The sequence below is a fragment of the Sinocyclocheilus grahami genome, unplaced genomic scaffold, assembly GCF_001515645.1.
Source record: "Sinocyclocheilus grahami isolate Dianchi unplaced genomic scaffold, SAMN03320097.WGS_v1.1 scaffold17.1, whole genome shotgun sequence".
NCBI classification, from domain to species: Eukaryota; Metazoa; Chordata; class Actinopteri; order Cypriniformes; family Cyprinidae; genus Sinocyclocheilus; species Sinocyclocheilus grahami.
This window is the reverse complement of record NW_015505196.1, coordinates 6,006,860-6,030,680: the sequence shown is the minus strand read 5'-3', so window position 1 is coordinate 6,030,680 and position 23,821 is coordinate 6,006,860. Positions and strand designations below refer to the sequence as shown.

Genomic DNA, 23,821 nt, shown 5'->3' with positions numbered 1-23,821 from the left:
TCCTTTCCAGGCTGCTTTAAGATTACCTTGCAGAAACACACCCTCAATCTTATTTTTATAATTATTTTTAGCAGTTTTTATTGCCCTTTTAACATCCCTGTTTATCTGTTTTTTCTCCTCATTAGTTCCTGAGAGAAATTCTCTCTTCTTCATATTCAGTATACCTTTTAACTCCTTCGTAACCCAAGGTTTATTATTGGGATACAAGGTGATCTTTTTTGTAGGTATGACAGAATCAACACAAAAAGTAATATAGTTAGAAACGGTGTGCACCTGTTCATTAAGATCAGAGCATGTGTTCAAAAACATATTCCAATCTGTGCAATCGAAACAACCCTTTAAAACTTCAATATTAGAAGGAGTCCATTCTCGAACAAATCGTACTTCTCTCTTCACTTGCTTAACAATAGGAACATACAGAGAAGACAACATGATTATATTATGATCAGATGAACCAAGTGGTGGTAGTGACAGAGACCTATAAGCTTCCGGAATCGGGCCATAACATATATCCAAAACTTTATCAGCACGGGTAGCACATGTAACATATTGATAATATCCCTTTAAATATTTGTCCATAATACAATGATTAAAATCACCTAAAATAAATTTCGGTGCATCTGGGGATATATTATCCAGTTTATCCAGGACATTTTTGACAGTTTCAAATGCCATATCAGTCTTGGCACGTGGATGAATGTATACTACTACAAAAAACAGCTGAGGGAATTCACGAGGAAGATAGAAAGGGCGTACCGAAACCGCAATTAGTTCAATATCTGAATTACAAATCTTATATCGTACTATTGCTGTATTACACCAGCTTTCCTTAATATAAACACACACACCTCCTCCACGTTCTTTCCCAGTTGTATCTTTATCTCTGTCCAGCCTAATAGGTGTTCCAAAACCCTCGATCTGTTATCAGTGTTATCAGCAACGGAATCATCCAACCAAGTTTCAGTGAATGCCATTATCCTCCTGAGACCCAGCTAACCCATGTACTAACTTCAGCCATACTCTTAATTCCTTTCCAGGCTGCTTTAAGATTACCTTGCAGAAACACACCCTCAATCTTATTTTTATAATTATTTTTAGCAGTTTTTATTGCCCTTTTAACATCCCTGTTTATCTGTTTTTTCTCCTCATTAGTTCCTGAGAGAAATACTCTCTTCTTCATATTCAGTATACCTTTTAACTCCTTCGTAACCCAAGGTTTATTATTGGGATACAAGGTGATCTTTTTTGTAGGTATGACAGAATCAACACAAAAAGTAATATAGTTAGAAATGGTGTGCACCTGTTCATTAAGATCAGAGCATGTGTTCAAAAACATATTCCAATCTGTGCAATCGAAACAACCCTTTAAAACTTCAATATTAGAAGGAGTCCATTCTCGAACAAATCGTACTTCTCTCTTCACTAGCTTAACAATAGGAACATACAGTGAAGACAACATGATTATATTATGATCAGATGAACCAAGAGGTGGTAGTGACAGAGACCTATAAGCTCCTGGAATCGGGCCATAACATCTATCCAAAACTTTATCAGCACGGGTGGCACATGTAACATATTGATAATATCCCTTTAAATATTTGTCCATAATACAATGATTAAAATCACCTAAAATAAATTTCAGTGCATCTGGGGATATATTATCCAGTTTATCCAGGACATTTTTAACAGTTTCAAATGCCATATCAGTCTTGGCACGTGGATGAATATATATTACTACAAAAAACAGCTGAGGGAATTCACGAGGAAGATAGAAAGGGCGTACCGAAACCGCAATTAGTTCAATATCTGAATTACAAATCTTATATCGTACTATTGCTGTATTACACCAGCTTTCCTTAATATAAACACACACACCTCCTCCACGTTCTTTCCCAGTTGTATCTTTATCTCTGTCCAGCCTAATAGGTGTTCCAAAACCCTCGATCTGTTATCAGTGTTATCAGCAACGGAATCATCCAACCAAGTTTCAGTGAATGCCATTATCCTCCTGAGACCCAGCTATGGAGTTTTTGCCTCTGTAGTGGACATTATATTTGAGTGAATTTCTCTGAGACCTCACATGTTACAGTTTTAAGTCTGGATGTCCTGTACAGAGCACATTCAGGGCTTTCCAGAGATGCAAAATTATTGACTGTTTCACCATGACCACTCCCTCTCCTTGGTTTTTAAAAATGGCTGACATTAATTTAGTGATACAATTGTACATCCTTTTGGAAATATGATAATATTTTGTAATTATAATTTAAATCTGATTGATTTTCTAATTGTTTGTCATAAATCAACATCTCAGGAAAATGTTATGGGGTTTCAAATCAAAATATGACCTTCTGTTATGAAACAGGACATAATTTCATACATGTCCACTGTAGAGGACACCAGGACTAAAAGCATGTTTATTATACATTTTGGGAGACAAAAGAATTGAATAGGAAAACAAATTATGTATCAATATTCTTATGAAATATTAGATATTATTATGAAAATCTGGCCAATGACTACTCCCATTATTACACTTCTTTTTTCAACATGCTGTCCCAACAGCACTTTAATATGCAAATTAGATACAGTGTATAGATAACATTGTGCTTAATGGGAAAACCAGTTTATGGAATTTTTACACACATATTGCATAAAGCAAAATGGTATATCAAATCATTTTGTTATATATTTTATAACATAGTTGAGAACCATCCTTAAACAAAGTTAGGTATAAAAAAATCCTGAAACCTAAAAATTGATTGGCGATTAAAAAAAAAATCCCATTGTTTTTTCCTTTTCATGTCTACTATTGTCATTTTATTTTTAGAAAAACTGAGTCCTGGCGTCCTCTACAGAGGACATATCATAACTTATGAATAAAATATAATTTTTCAAAAATGTTATTTTACCATTTTTTTCTTATGCTCTAAACAACGTAGTGACATGAAAAAATACTAAATTCACAAAGTTTTTTATTTCTGGTTCTCAGGAGGATATATGCGTGTTTCTGTATTCGTGCATGAAACTCGCATTGGCTTGTAATTCATCCAATTTATGTCGAAGCGAGCGTACATTGCCCAAAAGTATTCCAGGTAACGGAGTAAATCTTTGAGCCCCCTTTAGTCTGCGTACAACCACACACACATACATATATACTGTATATGTACATACACTTGATAAATTAAATATATATATATTATTTCATTTCCATTTAGTTTGTTGAACTAATGATATACAAATGTAAAATGTACTTCTCTGAGTGTTGCGTGTTGCTTGAATTCATTAGTTATCTCTTCACATTAACTCATGAAACGCAGCTACCACACTCAAATCTTTGCAAAAGAATCCTTCGCCCGAACAGGGACTTGAACCCTGGACCCTCAGATTAAAAGTCTGATGCTCTACCGACTGAGCTATCCGGGCTTCGAAAACGCATTGTGTTATAGCGATATCTATTTCCTGACTATTTAGTTGCGCCAGACTCGTTAGATGTTTGAGGAAAGGGCCAAGTAACATCGATTAACGCTTACTAATCTATAATGTCCGCATTCTTTTATGTCTTTAAAACGTGCCAATATGGAACGTTCCTAACAAGGCCGCGTTTCATGTCTGAATAACTGGTTTTCAAAAGACTGTTTGACAATGTGATGGTTTATATTTTAGAGTATAAATTCCAAGACTATTCGCACTATTGTTTACAGCAGGCTCCATAGCTCAGGGGTTAGAGCACTGGTCTTGTAAACCAGGGGTCGCGAGTTCAAATCTCGCTGGGGCCTCAAACTCGTTTTATATAGCCGATTCTACTTAAGAGACTATGAAATGTAAACGGCATTCCTGGCAGTTACGAATTAAATGTACACCAGTTTCATATTAATCAATTTGGTTTTGTTATTTGTATTAAGGATCTCCTACCGCCAATGCTTCTGGAATCTTTCATTTCAGAAAAGGTCTGTATCCTACATCACTGCACTGTGTTATTTATTTGTAAATGATAATTTTAGGACTTCAACAGGATCCTTTGCCGACTATTTTCAGTAGCGATAATTCCGAGATTCCTGGTGAGGTTCTCTATATAAACGACAGATGGCGCAACGATGTAAATGTCGACCTTCAAGAAGTCTTGAAACAAAGATCATTGTCAGAGCATTAAAGGGGTCCTATTATGCTTTTTCACTTTTTCAACTTTAGTTAGTCTGTAATGTTGCTGTTTGAGCATAAAAAAGATCTGCAAAGTTACAAAGCTCAAAGTCCTCTTCAAAAGGAGATATTTTATTTAACAGAAATCACTTTTCAAAAACTACAACGAACGACTCGTTTGGACTACAACGCATATTTTCCGGGATTTGTGATATCACAAATATCGACGAATGGGACGAGACCTGGTTGAGCTGCACTAGAGAAGGCAACGAGTGTTATCACTATGTCGGAGACACACTAGCCTTCCCAAGGCAGACGAACTTGTGGTTACAATCATCCGGGTTTAAATCGTACTCAAAGCAACATTTACACTGAAGCTAGCAGGCGGCTATGGTAAGGGACCCAACACACACTGGCCCAGCTAACCAATCACAGCACATTTCGTATTTCAGAAGGCGGGCCTTCATTTGATACAGGAACTATTCGAGCCGTTCATGCCAGACTGCGGGAGAGAGGTGTTGTAATAATGTAAAATATGTGAAAAAATAATGTTTTTCGAACAACCAAGTATGAGAGCATGTTCTAGTACACCCCCAAAACAACATCAAGACTTTGAAAAAGAGCATAATAGGACCCCTTTAAATCCATTACCTGACATAGCTACATCTCTATCACGTGTGAACTAAATATTTCCCTCCTGTGTTTGAAAATGTGAACGTGTTCTCAACAAATAGATTCCAATAATTGTATTACATTGTAATAGCCTATTATTGTTGCATGTAATGCATTGTTTCATAGCACTTTTTTTGTTTAGAGGACTTCCCGGTTTTATTCTCAGGTCTTAAACCATTAACTGGGTAACAGAATACTCTACTTGTGCTTATAATAACAAAAATAGATACAAAACATATTTACCAGCAGAAGTGTCACTAATTTAACATGACTCTGGCCTGGCTTAACAACATGCTTTAATTACTTTTAGTCTCGTGAGTCGTGTATAAAATGTTTTGTATAAAAATGCATGTTTTGGTGATGTTCTGTGTCTTATGTTTTATCATATTTAGTGATACAACTTAAAACGGTCAGTTTTTCATTTATGCAGTTACTAGATAATATCTATGAATTATTGCTTTTTTCGGTCTGTTGCAACACAAATCCATCATATTACTTGCTCACCTGCAAATTACATGAAAAAAACATGACCAACCAAACAGGTTTCGGCATCTGTGGCGCGTTAAAAGTTAAGCAACGTCTGATTTGGGAACGAATCGTTCCTTGCTCGCGAATCAAACTGAATCGGTCCGAGCGGTTCTCAAACCAACTCACCGATTTATTGGATCGAGAACCGTGGCTGCATGCAGCTTTCATACTTTATAGCAAATTTGGAATACGATTAAGAACAATAATGCCAGCATGCTATTATTCCGAAATCAGCCCATTACTTTCATATTCGCATATTTAAATCGCGCTGTGACGAAGTAACCAGCATTCTACTCTTACTATTTATCAAGCGGTTCTTTCAAACGAACTGTTCGAAAGAACCGATTCGCGGAAATGAATCGGACTTTCCAGAACGAGTTAGGCATTTTACTCACACTGGTGTGTAACGCTGGGGAGGTATTATTGGGTGTCACTTCTTCAACTCAGTCCGCTGCACACAAAACCACGAGCGGTTCACCAGAGATCGTTTACTCGAACTCTACACGATTTTCGATAAATCGCACCTCGTTGCGCAAGGAAGTAACGTTATTAAGAAGGAGAAGAAGTACAAACAGAGGAACAGTCAACGCCGAATGTGTAGAATAAGGAAGAAGAATAGTGGTCCGTTGACTCTTTGTTGACACTCGTTAGGAGTTGTTGGGATTTCTCAAGCCCAGCCATGGAAGAAGTGATACGGAGATTTCTTTCCTGATGCTGCGATCTCACGCGTAAGCGTTCCCTACAAAAATGTGAGTACACCTGCGATTGTATATGTAGGAAATCACAATATGCCAGCTCAAGAAACATAACGTTACTCGTGTGTTTATCGATGTTATACAGACAAGGCAGTACAACATTACAGTGCTTAACAATAGCAAATCTGTCCTCACGCGTTCACAAAACGGAAAGTGATGCGTAACTAGTTTTTCTATTGTACTTGTAGGGACACGAAGTTGCTGGCCTCCGCCGTGGTGGTCTGGGAATGGCTGAACGAGCACGGGCGCTGGCGGCCGTACAGCCCTGCCGTGTCTCACCACATAGAGGCGGTGATTAGAAGCGATCCCCGCGGCGGCAGCGTCGTTTTAGGCCGAGCTGACAGCCGCCTGTCGCCCTACATCATCGATCTACACTCCATGCATCAGTTCAGACAGGATACCGGTAAGATGAAGACCAGCAGCGCAGCACTCGACCTGTGGCAAGCCACTTTTACATTCATTCTTTATAACGATCTAATTGAAAATTCTGTTATGTTGTTATTTGTGATCCTGGACCTAAAAAAAAACTGTCTTAAGTAGTATGGGTATATTTTTAGCAGTAGCCAAAATTACATTGTATGGGTCAAAATGATCGATTTCTCTTTTATGCCATTAGGATGTTATAAAGATCATGTTCCATGAAGATATTTTGTGAAAATCCTACCGTAAATATATCAAAATGTAATATTTGATTGGTAATATGCATTTCTAAAGACTTCATTTGGACAACATTAAAGGCGATTTTTTTTTTTGCACCCTCAGATTCCAGATTTTCAAATAGTTGTATCTCAGCCGAATATTGTCCTATCCTAACAAACCATACATCAATGGAAAGCTTAGGCTATTTATTCAATCTCAGTTAAAAAAATTGACCCTTATGACTGGTTTTGTGGTCCAGGGTCACATTTTATATACATATTTATATATCACTAGTAAAATACTGAAATACCTTCATCAAGCATTCAATAGATATTAGTGCTTGCTAATCACTATCCCAGCATTGACAAGTAAAAATACAGTTGTTATTAGTAACAATTTTAGTGTTATCATATTGACATTTTTAACCATGTTTATCTTATTGGTTGACTCAAAATGCAAGGACTACTCCGAATCGCTCATATTAAATACTAGTTTATAAATAGCAGGTACTAGTAAAGCTGGATTCAGTACTTATAACTATTGAAATAGTTACTAGTAACCTAACTAGGGCTGCACGATATATCGTTTCAGCATCGATATCGCGATGTGCGCAGCCGCGATAGTCACATCGCAGGATGTGCGAATTTTAGTATAGGCTACTGATCGTTATATTTATACTGATTGTTTTCTTTGCTCACACACAGACACGATGTCTACACCGGACGCGACAGCTGTACAGAGATACACATTTTAAATACATTTAGTAGCAGAGCTACTGCACGCGATTTTCAGTGCTGGAAATCCATTTGTCCTTTGTTGAAACTTCCGTGTCGTCGTGGAGAGCGCAGGTCACGGTCGCTTAGCAACGGCAGACGCCATGAAAGCACGTATTTTAGCGCAAAGTCTGTCTACACTGGATGCTACAAAGCGACCGTTGCCAATAATTTGAACTTTGTGTCAGTACGTCATAAAGAGAACGCAGCATCAGTTTACTGTCGGGGATTTGTCGTGCCGCGCCACATCCAGTGTAGACAGCATCACTTATTATAATGGGTTCATTGTATTTTGTCACGTCGCGCGCATCCGGTGTAGACACGGTGAGAGCCACGCAGATGCATGTGAACACTAATTTCTGTTCACTTCTGTGTCTATTTGTGCCTGAAATACTGTGCTCTGCAAGTATCCTTGTAAACGCTAGTTGCTTATGGCTTTGCTAAAGGGAAACAATTGAGAAAGAAAATGGATGTGTAATAGTATATTGGTTTACAGCAGTTTAATGTTCCTGAGGATTTCTGTGTTATGAATGTTAATCAAACAACAAAACACAAAGAAAAATCATTTTTGTAGCTTTAACACAGATTTATTAGATTTAGTTTATACAGTGAAAAGGACTATGCAGTGTTATTTTACATTTGATTATTCAATTTCTGTACCTAAATACTGTTGGACATACCTGAAAAATATTTATATTTTTCTATGCTTGTAATTAGTTTATTTCCTATGCTGATTTACTCGCCTACAAAATCACCCCAATCATTGATTATTTTTTCCCCCAAATAAACTATTCAAGTCATGTGGTGATTTTTTTTTTCATATCGCAATATATATGGCAGAAAAATTAAATATCGTAATGTGATTTTCTTCCAATATCGTGCAGCCCTAAACCTAACCAAGCTGTAAATATGAAAGCCTGTCTCTTCCACAAAATAAAGTAAAAGAAGGTAACTGCTACTTTTTATTTTACAATTTGGACTTTTTCTCGCTGTTGTGTTTTTTTTTCTTTTAAGAAAATACAAGAAAGTTTATAACTTACAATTCAGACTTTTCTTCTCAGAATTGCGAATTAACATCCTGACTTTTTTCATGCAATTCTGAGAAAAAGGTCAGACTTGTGAGATGTAACATCAGAATTGCAAGAAAGAAGAAGTCCGAATTGTTAGATAGTCACATTTTTTTTTATCCCGGGGTGGAAACAAGCTTCCATACATAAGTGCTAGAATCTCATGAATACAATTGGAATAGAATCCAGCAACAATTGGAATACATTGTACATTTGAATCAAGTGATAAAGATTTACTCTTTTGGAACTATGACCAGTAGCAAAGGAATCAGTGCTAGTATCTCTTGGTGAAACTAAAGAAAAGACTAGTCATTGAGTAATTAAAAATACAAGTATTAGTAACAGATAACTGTTAGTTTTATGGAATAATTGTTCAAATGTCTTGAGAGTTAAGTGTCTAATCAGTTTGTTGAAAACATAGCCCCGCAATTGATAAAAAGTGAGTGACGAACGTATCATTTATGATTTATAACTTAAAAGCACATCTAAGCTCTGTAGTAAACATACTCTTGCAGTCTGCATTCAGCGGTTTTGATGTGTTGTTTTCGTACCTTCAGCAGCAAATTTTTAACGCTCGTGTACTTATGCACTTATTTGAGTTTTGAAGTGTGACATTGAATAATGTCCACTGTCTGTCTAGGCAGCTGTTGTTTTAGAAGGATATACAATGGCAGATATATATAAGCCACACATTGCATAGCAAAATATGAGACATGATATGATACATTTTTTGCCATAAACAGGCAATATATGTTAAACAATATAATATTAAAAGTAGATATATGTATGACTGGACAACACAAATCGAAGGAGTGTGAAAATATAGGTGCAGAAAAAAGGCACACATGTCATGCTCTAGTGAACACAGCTTGTTACAGAACTCCACCCATTTTTTCTTGTAAAATTTACCAAACATGCTAAAGAAATGAATTTTGTAGATATAATGCTTTCTAATGCTTGAAACTGAGTTACAAAACATTATCCGTGTCTGATCTTGCATGATTTTAGTTAGACTAAACCTCTATGTCTTTAGTTTTATATGTAAAGTGTTTAAAGTCCTGTATGTTTGCAGACCCTGATTAAAGTGACTCTTGGTAAGCAAATTCTTGGGCCAAAACTGCCTATTTATCGCTGTGGATAAAGTGCATTGGTGGTAATCAAGTGCACAAGGACACTCATAAGCACACAGGCCTAATGTGAATAATGGTTTACAGATACACACACCCAGGCAGCTCCCCAATTTTTTTTGCTAACACCCAAATTGGTTTGAAATGCAGACTTTTCTCAGGTAATATTTTGCCACCAAACTAAGATGAGGTTAGTGACATTTGCAACCTTAATCGCTCTGTCAAGACTTGCCCTAAAAACCTGCCAAGTAACTTGCTCAGACACACATACACAGAGAGTGAAGTTCCTTAAAGGACTACCCAGGGAAATGAGAACACTTCCATGTGAAAGAACGAAACTATAAAGATTGATTGAGGGGGGAAGAAAAGGGGAGTGGTTGTTATTGTGCAACAGGCTAGTGTGTAGTTTCATCAATTCTGGGCCCCTGGGGTGCCGTCAGTTACTCTGTTTTCCATTGCAGTCTGGAGATTAGTATAACACACACACACCCACATAGGGCAGGATTGTGTTTCTCCTCATCCAGTGACTCTCACATGGTTGGGCTGAAATAATTTCTTTCAGGCTGACCATTCTGTGAATCATTTCTGTTGGTATCACTCCCTCCCATGAACACACATACATATGCACTACCAGTCAAATAATAATAAAGATTTTTAAAATGTTTTTTAAAGAAGTGTCTCATGCTCACCAAGACTGCATTTTTTGGTTAGTAAAAACAGCAATATTGTAAAATATTATTACAATTTAAAACAGCTAAATAATATATTATAAAAAATATATAATATTGTAAAATAAAATTTTATTTATTTCTGTGCTGACAAAAATAAATTTTCAGCAGCCATTACTTGAGTATTCAGTATCAGTATCAGTAATTATTGGTGCTCAATTAAAAAAAGTAAAAAAATTTGATACCTTTAGTTTTTTTTCCAGTATAAAAGAACAGCATTTATTTTAAATAGAAATATTTTATAACATTAGAAATAGCTTTACTGTTATTTTTAAACAATTTAATGCATCCTTGCTGAATAAATGTTTTTTTTAATTCTACCCCAAAGTTTTGAATGACTGGTTTCCACAAAAAAGAAAAATTAAGTAGCAAAACCTGTTTTCAACAAACAGTAAGAAATGTTTATTAAACACTAAAGCAGCATATTAGAATGATTTCTGAAGGATCATGTGACACTGAAGACTGGAGTAATGATGCTGAAAATTCAGCTTTTCATCACAGTAATAAATTACATTTTAAAAACTATAAAATAGAAAGCAGTTGTTTTGTTTTAAATTGTCATAATATTTCACAATATTACAGGTTTTTTAAATCAACTAAATGCAGCCTTTTTTTCAATTTTTAAAACGTTTAAAAAAAAAATCTGAATTATTTCAAACTTTTGAATAGTAGTATAATAAAAAAAGCTTTCTCTTTCCGTAATCCCTCCCGGTCTTGCTTTTTCTAATCTGAACAATGTCTGAAACTTTGCATTACCAACACTTCCTGTGTTTATTTGCCTCTTTATGATGAATCGTTGTTGTATTTCCTCAATTGTAAGTCACTTTGGATAAAAGTGTCTGCTAAATGATTAAATGTAAATGCAGTATAGTTGTTGAGTTTGCTTTCTGCTTGTGTTGCTTGAGCTGCAAGCAGCAGTTGATCATTTTCAGTGCTGAAAAGCATTTTAGTTTATGGCCTCTTTTTCTTCTCTTTATCTACAACTCTAACTCTCTTTTTCCATTAGATTCATGCTATAAGGATCCTTTGTGTGCCTCAGTTTTACTTAAGCCCAATGGGTTATGGGACACCCCCTGTGGTGCGCGGTGACACCGATTTTATCCGGGGGCCTCCTCAAGGCATTATGAATGTAGTAGAGTAGACATTTTTACACACTATAAATGTGTTCACACCAAAATCACAGTCACAGTTAACAATGTGCCCCATTCTAGAAAATTGTTTAAAAATTGCATGTACCACGACGAAAACATGATGCTGATCGACATGAGTCTCTCTAAAGGAGGCTTTTCCAGTCTAACAGCTTTGCTGTGATACATCAAGCTTCATTTTCAAATAGCTGCCTTCTCATTTGTCACAGTCATATACAGTATTTGATGATTGGTTAATATTTTTAACCAATTTTTAACCTTTTGTAGCCATCCAGATTTACACTTTATAAATGACAGAAGTCTAGAAACATGAACAGAAAATATTTTATAATAGAAAACAATACATAAAGGAAGAAATGTTAACCCCCTTCCATCAGTGATCTTATTTAATCACTACAGTATACTCAACTAGATAAAACTTATATCAGAGGTTTTAAAAGAATAATTTTGCATTTATAATTCACTGCATTTATTGTATCTGATAAATTATTATGATCTTTTTTTTTTTAAAGAGAGGGGAATAAAGTTGTTACTTTTGAAGACTGGAGGGAAATAAAAGTGGGGACCATGATGGAGGCACTCAGCCAACAACAATGGAACAGATGGACAGTCCCTGTACACCTGCTGTAGGGCTTTGTGCTGCTGAAAAGGTCCTGGGATCCTTAACCCAATGTCACAGTTTATGATCCGCTGTAGCACAGCCTTCTACTCCCACTTGCATACTAGCACAAGCTTGCACACTTTAAGTGCAGGCAGTATGATTGGCATGTGAAAGTGGACATGGCCATCTGTTGCTGTACTGCAGTGTTGAGACGAGGCAGGCACAGGACAGACTCTATTGAACTGAGACATGTAGTATTATTAAATAGCATGATTTCAATTCGTCACGATCAATACTGATGGAATCATTTATTTTACTTACTGATGTATGTGATGAGAGAGGGTTTTTTGTGATATCAGACTGCAGGAAATATTGAACTTTAAAAATCCCCCTTTTGTAGCACTCTAAAATGTGTCTGTGTAGAAAAATATGACAACGGTCCAGTGTCAGTTTATAATGCGTTGTGGACAGCCTTGTTGAGAGCCTTATGGGAGTGTCATGCCGTGTTGCTTACAGTGAGGGTTGAAAAACTAAAAGGACTTTAATTGGTAGAATAATCCGATTAATTAACAAAATGTGTCACATTTCAAACTGTTGTTTGATTATTGATTAGGTAACACTTAATTTTGAGAGTCTACTTTAGACATTTTATTAACTCTGTTAATTAACTTAATTAGAATGATTTCTGAAGGATCATGTGACACTGAAGACTGGAGTAATGATGCTAAAAACTCAGCCTTACCATTACAGGAATAAATTACATTATACATTTTTAATTTTTGATATGATTTAAGTTGTAATAATATTTCACAAAATTCGATTTTTTAAAGCATTATTAAATTAAAAGCAGTCTTCTTTAAAAAAAAAACATTACAAAATGTTACTGACCCCAAAGATTTGAATGGTAGTGTGTATTCATCAAGCTTATTTTATTCTCTGGTCCCAGAACACTTTTTCTGAGAGCAGCCACTGAGATACATAATTTGAGTGTCCCAGCTTTAAGGCATATGTGCCGCTCACATGCAGTTAAATACCACATGAACCCATAATACATGTGTTTATCATTAGCTTGACTGTAATTCAGTGAAATGACTTCTCATAAACAGCAACAGAAAAAAAAAACACGGCATTCATCTGTTATACCAAAATGTTTCATTCAGGTACAATAGAGCTGAAAGGGAATGACTGTGATTGAGGCAGACAGCTGGTAAAGTGAGTTCAGACACAATGAAGGATGATCAAAGCATATTGATGTCTTGCTTTACTCCACCTAATTTCTGGAACGTGCTTTTTATAATTTGGCTGAAGTTACATTAGATCTGCAAAATCATTCAACGTGTAAAACTGACATAATCAGATTTTTTTAAATGTAGTATGTGTACTTAATTAGTGTTTTGTACTAGTAGGTGTATCTGTTTTTTTTTACTGGTTTTATTGCTTCTAAAACTCAGTATATTCCCAGTTCTCCTCTTGTGATAAGTTCATGCCTCAGTGGGTCTTTTGTGTTCAGCGGCTCTTTGCTTAATGCTCAAATCTATTTATTCATAGGGGTTTTTGCTTACTCTTTGTGTGTCCCGGCACTTTGTCATAAATTCTTAAATGTATTTTGTGCATTAGCTAAATGGATGTCGCATGTATTGTCCTAGTTAGATTGAAGAATTCTTACCCTAAACCCTCCAGATCCTGATCTGATCTAGAAAGAGTATAAAACCATTTCTGTTCTGATGAATGGGTTTAAATTTAAACATGCACAAAACACAACAATAGGCATTCACTGGATATAATGGGGAATTGAATGCTTACATTGAAGACATTGTGCAATTATTATCCTGCTGTTCCCTCCTATAATACCACTTGGGTGTCTTTGATGCAGTATTGTTCTGATACTTAGAAAAGAAGTAGAATTAAGGCTACTGATGATCAAATAAAAATGACATGTGTAACATGTTGACAGGCTGCCTCTCTTGTAAGAAAACACTTTATTTAAAGGGATACTCCACCCAAAAATGAAAAGTCTCTCATCAATTACTCACCCTAATGCTGTCCCAGATGTTCATGAATTTCTTTCTTCACATGAACACAAGTACACAGTCCCTATAACTGGTTGATTACATCTACTTTATTATAATTGATTCATAACCCTACCGTTTTACCTCCTCAGGTACGTTAAGACCAGTGCGACGGAGTTTCTATAACCCCACCTCAGCACCAGGCCAAGGTTGGATATGGGAGTGGGAAAATGACGCAGGTTCCTGGACGACCTATGACATGGAGGTGATCATTGCCTTGCAAGCAGCATGGGACCGACAGCAACCCTGGCTGGATCTGACATCGATGGGCTTTTGTTACTTTGTGGACTTCCAGACCATGACCCAGATTAACAGGCAAACACAGCAGCAGCGGCGCATCCAGAGACACTCAGACATGGTTTACCCACTACTCTCTGGGCCACTGTCTAAAACCTCACAGGCTTGGGGTACAGGCTCAGGGTCTGGAGGCATTGCTAAAGGACTTACATCAGGTGGGGGCTCAAACGGGGCACTTCTTGGGGTAGGTGTTTCTGGATCTACCTTGAGTAGAAAAGGAAGTGCGGTTTACCCAAGCGGGACGCTTTCGGTATCATCTCTCGCTCCTCCTGGACAGCCATGCACCTGCCAGCAGTGCATGCTGGTGTTGAGTGTAAAGGCAAATGGCACCTCATCACAGACACTGGGACGTGCAACAAAGCCAAACAGTCCTAAATCCAACTTTGGGACACTTACATCCACCTCTGCGTCCATGTCTGTTTTAAACTCCCATTCTCATACACTACCACATAGCACGTCTTTAAAATGCTCGCTCTCGGAAGAAGCCAAGAATTCTGCTACTTTTGATCAGTCATTGTCTCTTCTCACATCGGGCACTGCCAATCTCTCAGTCTCCTCCAGCCGCCCACCGCCTCCAACTCTGCCATCGCCGAATCAGCAGCCTTCATCCGCCCCAAGCTCTTCATCTTCTGCAACATTTGTGCCAACCGCCATGCTTATTAACACATCAACCAGTCGCTCATCATCCACAGATTTGACGTCATCTTCAACATCGTTGCCTTCTCAACGCTCAGCTGCCTGTGCTGCCCCTCTGCCATCTCGTGCCAGTCTGACAGGGCTTAGTCGGCCTGCTTTGCAGAGAATTGCCATGGCACAGTCACGGGCCCTTATTGCCTCTGGGTGAGAAAAGCCATTTTACCTCTTTCTTTCAGTTTCCCCCAGTACACATTATAGTTTATTTCATTATGCTATGATTTAAATTTATAATATACAATATCGTTCAAAAGGTTAGGGTCAGTACATTTAATACTTTCATTAAGCAAGAATGGATTAAACTGATCAAAAGTGACAAAAAATACATTTATAAAATTACAGAGGATTGTAGTTTCAAATAAATGCTTTACTGAAAAAAAAATCTTGAAAAATCATGGTTTCCAAAAGAAATGTCATCATATATCAAATCACATCAAATACATCAAATCAGCATATCAGAATGATTTCTTAAAGGTCATGTGATGCTGAAGACTGGAGTATTGATGCTGAAAATTCAGCTTTACCTGACAGAAATAAATTACATTTTAAAATATATTTAAATACATTTTTCATACAACTTTTCTAATAATATTTCTGTTTTTACTGTATTATTTCAAAACATTAAAAAAAAAAACTTTCTGACCTCAAACTTTTTAACAGTAGTGTATATTTACATTATTATTAGGTCTTACAATAATAATATACTAATGTTGTTTGCATATAATATTATATATTATTTGGATATTTATGCCACACTCAATGTGATGTATGAATGTCACTGCATTAGATAACAAAATATAAAATGTTGGTGGTGTCTTATTTAAAAGAACGATACAAGCAGTTTAATAAAAATTATTGCTAATAAAACAATAAATAAACTGTTCATAATTAACAAATTTAGCACTTTCCGGATGCTATCGACATGTTCTACTGACAACCAGACAATGGCCAAAGAATATTAACCTGTGGTTACTCTGCTTGGAAATTTTGTGAACTTCGGGAAACAGACTTTGCTGACTAAAATGACCAGTGTATATATATATATATATATATATATATACAGGGCTCGACGCTTACTTTTCTTTTTAGGAGCACTTGTTATATATATATATATATATATATATATATAGTATAGTGTTAATAGTGTTAATAGGTGTGAGTTCAGCTCATGTATTAGTGTGTTCTTGTATTTTACCCCTCCTCTGTGTGGGAGTGTGTTTCTCACACTGCTAAATCATCCATGTCTGCTCTGTTTGATGACCATCTGGGGAAAGAATGGTCTTATTCGTTCCCTCCCCACCCTCTTTATGTCTATAGCTGTTTCTCTGGCTTTTCCCCCAGCTCTCAGTCGTGATTTCATGTTCACACTGGGTTTCTGCAGCAACCTTTGTTGACAAGACATGGGCTGGTCTGCATTAGCAACACATGCTAAAGACAGCTGGACGATATATTATTAAAAATTGTACCACGGCTAGATTATAAATCAAATACAAATTAAATCATCGAACACAGGTGTTAACATACATGTGTGAGAACATGGTGTGAGTCTGGTGCTCTTTCTAATAGTGTGTTCTGTTTAAGACGTAAAGCCATCTGGAGGCATGGAGCAGCAGTTGTTGAGCATGTGTTTGAGAGAAAACAAAGCAACAATTCTGTTGTAAAGGCAGGATCAAGGGTCAGTGAAGGTCAAAAGCTTCCCCATTGGCCTTACCCAAACAGTCATCTACCCTCCAATGTCAGGCACTTGTGTTATTTCAATGGAAAACAAAACAGGCATATAAATAACAACTACTGCTGCAGTGTTTATGATTGGCTAAAATGGTTTTAGCCTTATTATAATCTGTTAGCTAATCTGTCATCATTTTGAACAAAAATGCAACAAGTCCTTCCTTTACCACTTAACCACTTCAGCATATTTGGTTCAGTTTTCACTTTCGTGTGAATAAAATCGTGCTGCAAACAGAACTTCTATTCAAGAGAAAAAAAGTGTGGCAGTTAACAAATTAATTTATCAGTGTCAAAAACCTTTATTTTTTCATTTGTAGTGCCATTTTTCATAAATATTACTGTGAAGTTGTTGATTTCAGATTCACCTGTCCCTAATCGTCACATCACAGCTCATTTTTTTCTATGTCATCTGACATAGTATCCTTTGTTGGTATCAGCAAAGTATTGTTATTTGAGTTTCGGAAGGATGGGAGCATGACAATGAAGAAATGTAACCATAAACGGAGGCATTGCTATTTAGGTCAGCTATGCACCCGTTGACAGTAAAATGTCAGAAAATGTCTAAATAGACTTACACTTGAAATGTAGTATTTCAGATTTAATTCCAAATCACGCATTTTGCATTTTTATGCAAAGACAAATAAGAATTTTGTGTAGAATATGCTTTAGCTAAAGTTTCTCCCGGATTTCTTTTAAATTGATGACTGGTCATTGTAAAGTCAAAGTGAAATATGATTCATCGCCTGCCTGATGACTTAGTAGTGAACCATTGACTGTTAATCTCAAAATATTTGATGTTTTCTGACAGCAGACTTTTAAAGCGTGTCTGTGAGCATTTGAAAGTGTATTAACAGCTTCTACATTCATGCACATTTTTCTAAATGTATTTATGTACAGCCATAGCTTTTTTAAGACTAGCAACTAACAGACTGCAGTAAAAGGAGATAAGAAAATAAGTGAGAAAACACGGCATAAAAGACCATTGAGTGTGTAAAGAGGGAAGTAAAAGGGCTGTACATTAGAGTTGCTTTTTTTTTTTACAACAAAATGTGCTGTGAGATGCGTTTGGTATTTTGTTCCTCATTTTTCACACTGATTTGACCAAAAATGTGCTTATATAATAGTAAATAGTCATTTGATACTTAGCCGAAGTGTCAAAATGCACTTTCAGTTAAGTATCATATAACTGTTGATGTTGGAGGCAGAACAATGCTTTATGTGCACGTTAGTCGTTGAACAAGAACTGCATGTTGTACCCTAGAAATTCAATAGGTTGCTGGGAAAATTCTTGGTAATGAATAAATTGGTAGAATATCTGTGTCCTAGTTTTACACAGCATTATCATATCATCTATAGAAATTGTGAATTTCAAATAAAAGTCAGTCATCTTTAACTTTATTTTTTGTTTTCTCTTGTACGGCCAATAAAATACACTCAAAATATGAGTGTGTGGAAGGTTTCTTTTTGTTTTATGCAGGGTGGCAACCAATAAGGTAATACTGCCACCTACTGTGTTGGAGTGTCAACCAGATACCAGTTACTTGCACTGTATATTATCAAATGTGTAGCGTTAGCACAATATCAGTATTTTATATTTGAAATATCACAGTATATTGCAGCACCCCTACACTAAATCTTCAGTTTCAAGAGGGAAAGATATTGCAGTTTTTAAGTTTTTAGTTTCAGATCTGTCGCTTTGGTGAGAGTTGCATTTTAGCAATATAGGAGAACGTTAAGTAAGATTGCAATCAGTGTGTCCATTGGCCTTATAGAGCTTCTTTTTTCTCTCTCTCTCATAGGGTACCGACAGTACCAGTGAAGAATCTTAATGACTCCAGCACTGTCCATCCGGCTTTAGCTGGTAGGAAAATAAGACACATTCCTTATACATTTTCAGAAATGAAAAGCTGGCTGTACATTACTTAATTCTAGTTTATACATTCTAATCTGTTAAAACATACACATTATGATGCTTTGCAGGTATTACGGGTATTCTGATGAGTGCAGCAGGACTACCAGTATGTTTGACCCGTCCACCAAAACTAGTTCTGCATCCCCCACCTGTCAACAAGAGTGACATAAGACCAATTCCTGGCATTGGGAAGTGTTGCCGCAAGACCACCAAGAAACAAGCACGCAAAGGTAAGAATGCATGGGTATTTGTACGTATAGACAAATTCACAGATAAACACGCTGTACTGCAGTGTTGCTTCATGATTTTGTTTCTGAAAGCTGCTACTGCAGAAGCGATGACCAAAGTCCTTAAGTAAGTTTGCACTTTATCAATTCATGCCACAGTACACTATAGTGGTGAAAGAAGTCTTGCTTGGTATAACAGATTTATACTTGAGGAAACCACTGAAACATAAATGCAGCAGCCACCAATCTCTACCAGCTGTCGCCATCGATTGCCATTCGGCAGATTTTTATATACACCAAATGAAATTTGAAATCTCTACATACTAAACATAAGTGATTTGTTTTCCAGGTAGAACACCTGAGGAAGTGGTAAAAAGGTACTTGCAGAAGGTCAGGAATCCACCAGAAGAAGTAAGACATCGTTGTTACTTTGTTTCCTTAATCGTTATGTAATCTAAACCTGGCAGCAAATCTAAGCTGGCTGTAAAGTGTACACACAGGCCAAGTAGCATTGTAGACCTGTATTAACGAATCCTCCTGGATAACACGAAGAGACATGAAAAGTTGGTGTCTTTTTCAAAGGCACATTAGTTTATTTTAGAACGAACGTATTTTTCGTTCTATATTTCTCTCAAGTTGTAAAAACTAAACATGAAATTCTGCATGTACACGCACATATAAGTGCATATAGTAAGATGTAACTAACCATGTAATTGTGCCTAGTTAAAGGGGTTACATGATGCGATTTTTATTTTTCCTTTTCTTTAGTGTGTTATGTAGCTATTTGTGCAGGTATAAGATCTGCAGAGTTACAAAGCTCAAAGTCTCCCACAAAGGATTTATTCTATCTAAAAGAGAAGGCTGATCCAGACCGGGCTGAAACGCCTCATTCAAACACGCCCCCACATCTCTACGTCACGATGTGGAAATATTTGCGTAATGCCGCCCAAATGTTCACGCAAAGAAAGAAGGCGTTGTTTCAGGAACAGTTAGTGTTGAAGCAGCCATGACAGGGAGACGCTGTGTGTTTCTGTGCGAAAGCAAAAGCACTTTATTTAGCCTTCCGAAAGTAGATGCAATGAGGAATCATTGGTTAAGATTTATTTACAACAGAACAACACAACCCAGATGTTTGAGAATTTGTGCAGACTGTGCTTGTCGGAGGGAGGGGCTTTGTAGAAAACGATGCGTTTGAGAGAGGCGGAGCATAGAGGAACTACAATAATGTACAGTATTTGAAAAATAATTAAAGCATGTCAACATATTCTGTTACACCAAATACACAAAATAATGATCTTTAAAATAGCATCATATGACCCCTTTAAGACTGTAAAAATAAGTGTTTTTTTTTTAATTAAGGTGCATTTAAAAATTAAATTTTACGGTGCAATATATTTCTACAGTATTTTGGTGCAAATTCATTTGTCATTGTCTTGGCAATTTTCCATTTCAATGAAGGTATGAGACATAAGTCTTTTGAAAGTTTATTTTCTTGCTAGAAAAAGGTGACAGTCATACAGTCATTAATGTCATGACTGCAGAGTGTGACCAGGAGAAATATGTTGACTCAGCATTTATACCCTAATCAAATCCGGATGCTTTTATTTCATCCAATCATAACACATTTTCAACATATGTGTCCATTTAAGGTATCTAACTATGTATCTACTATAACTATGTGCCCTGGATGTGTTTCTAAGTATTTAATACAAATCATTTTCTTATAAGCGAGCATGTAGGAACTTTAAAATAACACTTCTTGTCTCACTCTCGGCTACACACACACGTACATTTCCTGTTGGTCTTTTAGCACATCAAAATAACTCAATCATCCCGATGAAGCATTTAGACAGTTTAAAGAACACTGTTTAGCAGAGTAAAGCAAATAACACCTATAATAATAATAAAAGTTACCTTGCATCAGTCATTGATTAATACAAATTGATACAAAATTGAACAAAACCGTACAGGTTGCATCATTTTCAATATTACCAGATAACAAATTAACTCAAATTAATTAACAACTACTATAAGTCTATCCAACCTTACCCAGATACATACAGTACACTCAAAATGATAGGCACTATATTGCAATCTCAACTGCTTGATTTTTGTATTGTTGAAAAATGGAAAATATATTATCGCTCAACAATATATTGAAAGTTAGATATATAGTACATCCTACTTCACCTGCATGCATACATTATATATATATATATATATATATATATGTGTGTATATATAAATATTTCAAAAATATTTTATATTGCATTAAAACTTATGGTTGTAAAAAAAAAAATCAATTTCTTAATCTTTTTATATCTACGTCTTATATCAGTATTCTGTATTTCCTTTCAGGATTGTACTATCTGTATGGAGGCTCTAGAGGGACCCTCGGGGTATAAGGGTCCTGGTGTACCAAGTGTTTCACATGCAGAGTCGGTTGGAAGACTGGCACAATGTGGGCATCTTTATCACCTGCAGTGCCTAGTGGCCATGTACAACAATGGCAACAAAGATGGCAGCCTGCAGTGTCCCACATGCAAGACAATATATGGAGTAAAGACAGGCAACCAGCCACCCGGTAAGATGGAGTACCATGTCATCCCGCACTCACTTCCAGGACACCCAGACTGCAAAACCATTCGCATCATCTACAACATACCGCCCGGGATACAGGTATAAATATATCATATGGTTTATGAAGTTGTGTTCTATTAAAGATGCTTAGATTGTAGTCCATTTTCAGTGCATCTTGGTTGCGTTTACACTTGGACTCCACACAATCATTATTATATTTAATAGAATATCTCCTCTCCTGTCTCTCACAAGGGTCCTGAGCATCCAAATCCAGGGAAGCCTTTTACGGCAAGAGGATTTCCCCGTCACTGCTATCTTCCAGACAATGAAAAAGGACGCAAGGTAAGTCCTCCTACCATACAGTGCCTGTTCAAAACTACTGTAAACTTTGGGTTGTTTTTATGTTTTTAAGTCTTTTACGCTCACCAAGACTGCAGTTATTTGCTGAAAAATACAGTAAAAATGGTAATATTGTGAAATATTAGCATAATTTTAAATAACCATTTCTACTTAATATATATTAAAATAAAAAATTTATTTTAATATGTATGATTTTTTATATATATGTGTATATATATATATATATATATATTATTATTATTATTATTTTTTTTTTTTTTTACTGTGATGGCAAAGCTACATTTTCAGAAGCCATTATTCCAGTCTTCAGTGTGTCATGATTCTTCAGAAATGATTCTAATATGCTAATTTTAATGTTGAAAACAGCTTAATATTTTTTTGGAAACAATGATCTTTTTTTTCAGGATTCTTTGATTAATATAAATTTCAAAGAACAGCATTTGTTTGAAATATAAATATTTTGTGTCAATGTAAATGTTTCTCACTTTTGTTCAATTTAATGCATACTTGCTACATAAAATTATTAAATTGAATATATACAGTAGGGCTGCACGATAAATCGAAATGGAATCGAGATCGCGATTCGACAGAAGCTGCGATTGTCATGTGTATCTTTCAGTGAAGCACGGTTCTGTGATCAGCAGTAAATCTCCATCCAAAGGCCAGAGGGCGCTCTCGCGCTGAAACTCCAAATACGCCTCGCAGAAGAAACCCAGAAAATGCCTATCGCTGCAGCTGAATAAACAGAAGATTCAACTGCTTTCATTGATTCAACGTGACTAATAAACACACGACTACGGCAATATACGGTTTATCTGAGTTCTTCTTATTATAATTTTCATTAAAGGTGTCATATGATACTTTTTAAAAGATCATTATTTTGTGTATTTGGTGTAACAGAATATGTTGACATGCTTTAATGTTCAGAAACACATTATTTTTCAAATACTGTACATTATTGTAGGTCCTCTATGCCCCGCCTCTCTCAAACGCTTCGTTTTCTACAAAGTCCCTCCTTCCGACAAGCGCAGTCTGCTCTGATTGGCCAGCTGACCCAGTGCATTGTGATTTTCCACATAGTGAGGTAGATATGTGGGGGCGTGTTAGAACGAGCCGTTTTAGGGGGGCGTGGCAGAGTCTTAACGTTGATAAAGAATATCTCTTTAATTTGGGACTTTAGTCTTTGCAACTTCTGGGATCTTATCTATGCACAATCAGCTTGTAACACTCCAAAGAGAAAGGAAAACTTGAAATCGCATCATATGACCCATTTAAAATAAAGTATATTTATAATGCAATGCCTTTATCACTGTTTAAATACTATGAAATATGTTGCGTGCCTTATTCTGTGTAAGAAGCCACATCATCTCACTGAAGGATTTATTTCAAACACTCGACTGACGTTATAAAGTGAGTTTGGAGTAAAAATATGTTATTAAATGTGGTATTTTCACATGCTTTCAGATGGAGCAGCATTTACTTCACAGAGCCATAGTTCACTGAGAAGCTATGCAAACAGCTGTCATTATTGCGAACGATTTCTTTGATTTCATAATCGCGCAATAAAATCGTCTGCGATTTTTCTTGCGTAACTTGTCAGTGAACTACGGCTATGTGTTAGTATATTCTGCTCCATCTGAAAGCATGTGATGAGGATTTCCTGCTGATTACGGAACCGGCATTACTATCAAAATGTGCATGACAATCGCATTCGATTAATCGTGCAGCCCTAATATACAGTATATATATATATATATATATATAGCTATATATATATATA

General features: G+C 36.2%; 1 protein-coding gene and 2 non-coding genes across 4 annotated transcripts in view; 2 read left to right on the top strand and 1 right to left on the bottom strand.

The window, feature by feature from the left end:
* Positions 1–3,350: 3,350 nt before the first annotated feature.
* trnak-uuu (transfer RNA lysine (anticodon UUU)) lies at positions 3,351–3,423 on the bottom strand. Its single transcript has one exon. It is a non-coding gene; the product is annotated as a tRNA-Lys (tRNA).
* Positions 3,424–3,703: 280 nt separating this feature from the next.
* Positions 3,704–3,776, top strand: trnat-ugu (transfer RNA threonine (anticodon UGU)). The gene has a single exon. It is a non-coding gene; the product is annotated as a tRNA-Thr (tRNA).
* Positions 3,777–5,724: 1,948 nt separating this feature from the next.
* Positions 5,725–23,821, top strand: part of dtx4b (deltex 4, E3 ubiquitin ligase b) — a 25,049-nt gene continuing 6,952 nt past the window's right edge. The window contains exons 1-8 of one of the 2 annotated variants that reach the window (XM_016233518.1): positions 5,725–6,065; positions 6,281–6,495; positions 14,337–15,381; positions 18,762–18,823; positions 18,943–19,104; positions 19,451–19,512; positions 21,460–21,780; positions 21,934–22,023. In XM_016233518.1, the coding sequence (XP_016089004.1) occupies positions 6,049–6,065; positions 6,281–6,495; positions 14,337–15,381; positions 18,762–18,823; positions 18,943–19,104; positions 19,451–19,512; positions 21,460–21,780; positions 21,934–22,023 (1,974 nt within the window). In that variant the 5' untranslated portion in view covers positions 5,725–6,048. Of the gene's footprint in view, positions 6,087–6,280; positions 6,496–14,336; positions 15,382–18,761; positions 18,824–18,942; positions 19,105–19,450; positions 19,513–21,459; positions 21,781–21,933; positions 22,024–23,821 lie in introns of both variants that reach the window. The other variant, XM_016233526.1, reaches the window with a different exon arrangement.